Source organism: Helianthus annuus, chromosome 10 (assembly GCF_002127325.2).
Source record: "Helianthus annuus cultivar XRQ/B chromosome 10, HanXRQr2.0-SUNRISE, whole genome shotgun sequence".
In the NCBI taxonomy this organism is placed as follows: Eukaryota; Viridiplantae; Streptophyta; class Magnoliopsida; order Asterales; family Asteraceae; genus Helianthus; species Helianthus annuus.
Genome location: NC_035442.2, coordinates 13,703,659 through 13,707,235, shown reverse-complemented (window position 1 = coordinate 13,707,235; position 3,577 = coordinate 13,703,659). Strand labels below are relative to the sequence as shown.

Here is a 3,577-nt window from a genome sequence, read left to right as displayed (position 1 = left end):
ATGATGATACAACGTAACAAAATTTGTTGATGTGAGAAAAAATGAGTGTTTTTAACTAACTTCAAAAAAATAAATGTTATTTATAGAAGTTTTATCGACATAGTTATATCCCGACGCTCTAATAAATCATATGTATTTTCTAGTTTTATTTTTCCTTAAATCTAATCTAATAACCTAATTTTAAAACTACCAAGCAAAAGTCTAGGAAAAAAAATCTAAAAACAAAAAACGAACATAATAAGAGAAAAGGAAGTCAAATCATCGTTCTACTTTGCAACAAAAATAATCAAATCAAATTTGACAAAATAAAAAAAACCTAAAAAAAACATGACCAAACCCTAATATAAATTTGGCGCCAAATGATTACCAATGCAGATCCTTGTGTGCTTCATAGAACCGTGGTTGAATCCAAACAGCCTTAGACATACGTGTTTTGGTGGGAGAAACATCTATAGCTTCATTTAAATACATTCTTGGATAAGATGAGTTTTCTGGTTCAAATGTTAATCCACAAACATCAACATATTCATCTTCTTCAAGATTCAACAACCCATGTGTCTTCATAAACTTATCAAACATGTTTTCAAAGTACATATAAGGCAGATATTCTTCGATATCGCCTTTTCGTTCAGACACGATCTTGTACGGCTTCCATTTCTTATCCATAACCGAAAATGTCAAAACCTTATTCTCTCCATACATGTAGTAGAACATCTTGCTCTCGTGGTCGAATATCGCTCCAGAAACGGTACCAATACTAAACGGAGTAATCTTGTGTTGAGTCCACTTGTCTTGCCCCTTTGAAATCATGTTTATTTCGAAATGCGAGTTTTCGATAGGGTTGATGATGGAGACAATGCAGTTAGGGGAGGTGGGGGGTTCGGAAAACGAGGCCACATGGCCCACGAGGCCATCGGTGGTTTGTTTTCGGGGAAAATCCGGGAGAGGGATTTTGGAGAGAGAGAATGGGGAAAAGAAGAATATTGATTCGTTTTTGTATAGAAGTAGCCACCCTTGATATGACGCGAGACAAATCGCGTCAATGAGGTCAGGAATGTGGCGATTGTAGGTTTTTGAGCCGTCTTCATTGTAGATTACGCATTTGGAATCCCCGGGTTTGTGGAATAGTAGCCATGGTTTTTTTAAAGATTCGATTTTTGCGGTCGCAGTGGTTGAAGCTGATCGAAAATCTTTGCATGTCCCTCGAAAACTCAAGAGTTCAAGTAATCGTAGTCGAATGGCAATGAATGATAAAATCTCCATGGGAAGATCGGTCCATGTTCTTTGTCTATGCAAATTCGAATCTGCACCCATTGCTTGCTTTTGCCATGCATTTGTAACAAATAATTCAAGTCAATCCACAAGTAAATGTAACATAGCATTCTAATATATCATTTAATAAAATATGTTAAACTTGTTTAGCAAAACATCCAAATTATGATACTAAAGCTTAAAATATAATATAAGAATCATCAACTAGATTATTGATAAATACAACTCAAAGATGAAACCTAATTCTAAGTAATGCTATGGTGGAAAACACTAAAATACATGTTAAAAAGTTTTAAACATCATGACTAAAGTTTCATGTATAGGTTTTTAAACATTATCAAGACCTTTGTTTTGCATACAACATTCTATGAACAAATATATAAACCTTACTCATAGCAAAAATTATTGTTAGGGTGTGCGAGGATAGGATATGGGTAAACATTTTCTCCATTTGAGGAGATACAGAGGCTACCGCGCTCGGCTAAAAAAAAACCTTTTTTCTCTTGAAGCATGAAAGAAAATGAAAGAATAACAAAATAGAAGTTATGAAAATTATTAGATGGGAGTGAAGGAGTACCTTTGAAGGTTTAGAGAAGAAGAGGTGAGAGCATACGGTAACGGCGAGGAAGCTGGAACTTAACAAATACATATATAGATAATGACGAGAGAGATTGTATAGGGTTTGTTAGCCCTCCATTCAAAACTCAAGTTATTATATCATCTTATAAATTTTGAGTAGATAATCATATATTTTATTAACATGATAATCATATATTTTATTAACATGTGATACAAATATACAATTAATTATTTATAAATATATTTAACTTTAATTTTTCAGATTTATATTTTCTAAAACTTCAAGTTTCAAATTTTCCTCGAACCGCTGTATATTCCAAGTTCAAACTTTTATATATTTTATTGAAATAAAAAAAACTGAAAATTAAAAATAAATGTGAAACATGGTGATTAAGTGACAATGTTTTAGGTGTTCATATCGGGTGGGTTTTGATGTTTTAAAGATGTGTGTTTTCTGATTTGGCAATTAATTAAGCATGTATTTCGGTGTTTTTGGTTTCCATATTTTTTAATGATGTGTGGGCGGAAGCTAACCTTTTGGTTTTGCCGAAATTGTGGTCGGACCATAGCCCGTTGATTTTATCCTGTAAAACAGTGCACTTTGGGGCTCGGCCATTCAGATTTTTTAATTCTTGGTTATGCAAAGAAGGGTTTAAGGAAGTAGTGACTGATGCTTGTGTGAACTTCTCGGATCCGGGGGGTCCTCGGGATATGTACTTGATCAAAAAACTTGGGGCTATCCGATGCAAAATTAAAGATTGGCGTGATAGGATGATCAAAAAAGAAGGGGAGGCTTTTAGTCTCACTAAAGAAGAAGTGGAGGCATTAGAAGAGATTTTAGAGTCGAGGGACTTGTCTGAGGAGGAGGAATGGGTCCTTATGGAGAATAGAAAAGTCCTTGCGGATATAGAGCTTGCTAAAAGTATGGACTTGAAACAGAGATCTCGTATTAGGTGGGCCAAGGAGGGCGATGAGAACTCCAAGTTCTTCCACTCCCAGATTAATTGGAGGAAGGCTAGTAACGTCATTCATGGGTTAAACATTGGTGGTTCTTGGGTATCTAAACCCTCGCTGGTTAAAAAGGAGGTGTTCTCTTTCTTCAGGTCGAGATTCGAGGAGGAGTGTATGGGTCGGCCTAGTCTCGTTTGCCCCAACCTGAAGAAAATCTCGAGGTCTGAGGCGTCGTGGTTGGAATCTTCTTTCTCGAGGGAGGAAATAAAGAATGCAGTGTTTGATTGTGGTGATGATCGGGCTCCTGGGCCGGATGGGTAATTTCCGGTTTTTTAAGCATTTCTGGGACCTCTTCAGGGGGGGGGGGATTTCGTGAGTTTATTGTCGGAGTTTCATGAAACAGGTTTAATCAATATCGGTTGTGGCTCTTCCTTTATTACTTTGGTCCCGAAGAAGAAAGACCCCATGAGTCTTGCTGACTATAGGCCGATTAGTCTTGTTGGTGTGATTAATAAGGTTTTATCGAAGATTCTCGCTAATAGGCTCAAGCAAGTTCTTCACTCGGTTATCTCGGATTCTCAGTCGGCCTTTTTGGGAAATAGATTTATCCTCGACGGGCCTCTCATTATTAATGAGGTTTGTTCGTGGCTTAAGAGGAGTAAAAAGCGTGCGCTTCTTTTCAAAATTGATTTCGAGAAAGCTTATGACAATATCAGTTGGAGGTTCGTCATTGATGTCCTTCTTCAAATGGGGTTTACGTCTAGATGGTGCAACT

General features: G+C 36.7%; 2 protein-coding genes across 2 annotated transcripts; one reads left to right on the top strand and one right to left on the bottom strand.

Annotated features, from left to right (window-relative positions):
- Positions 1-319: 319 nt before the first annotated feature.
- Positions 320-1,314, bottom strand: LOC110880607 (F-box/kelch-repeat protein At1g57790). The gene has a single exon (XM_022129102.2). The coding sequence runs from the start codon at positions 1,312-1,314 to the stop codon at positions 364-366; it is 951 nt and encodes a 316-aa protein (XP_021984794.1). The 3' UTR covers positions 320-363.
- A 1,248-nt stretch (positions 1,315-2,562) lies between these two features.
- LOC110880606 lies at positions 2,563-3,123 on the top strand. The gene has a single exon (XM_022129101.1). It carries the CDS (start codon positions 2,563-2,565, stop codon positions 3,121-3,123), a length of 561 nt encoding a protein of 186 aa, XP_021984793.1.
- Positions 3,124-3,577: the final 454 nt, after the last annotated feature.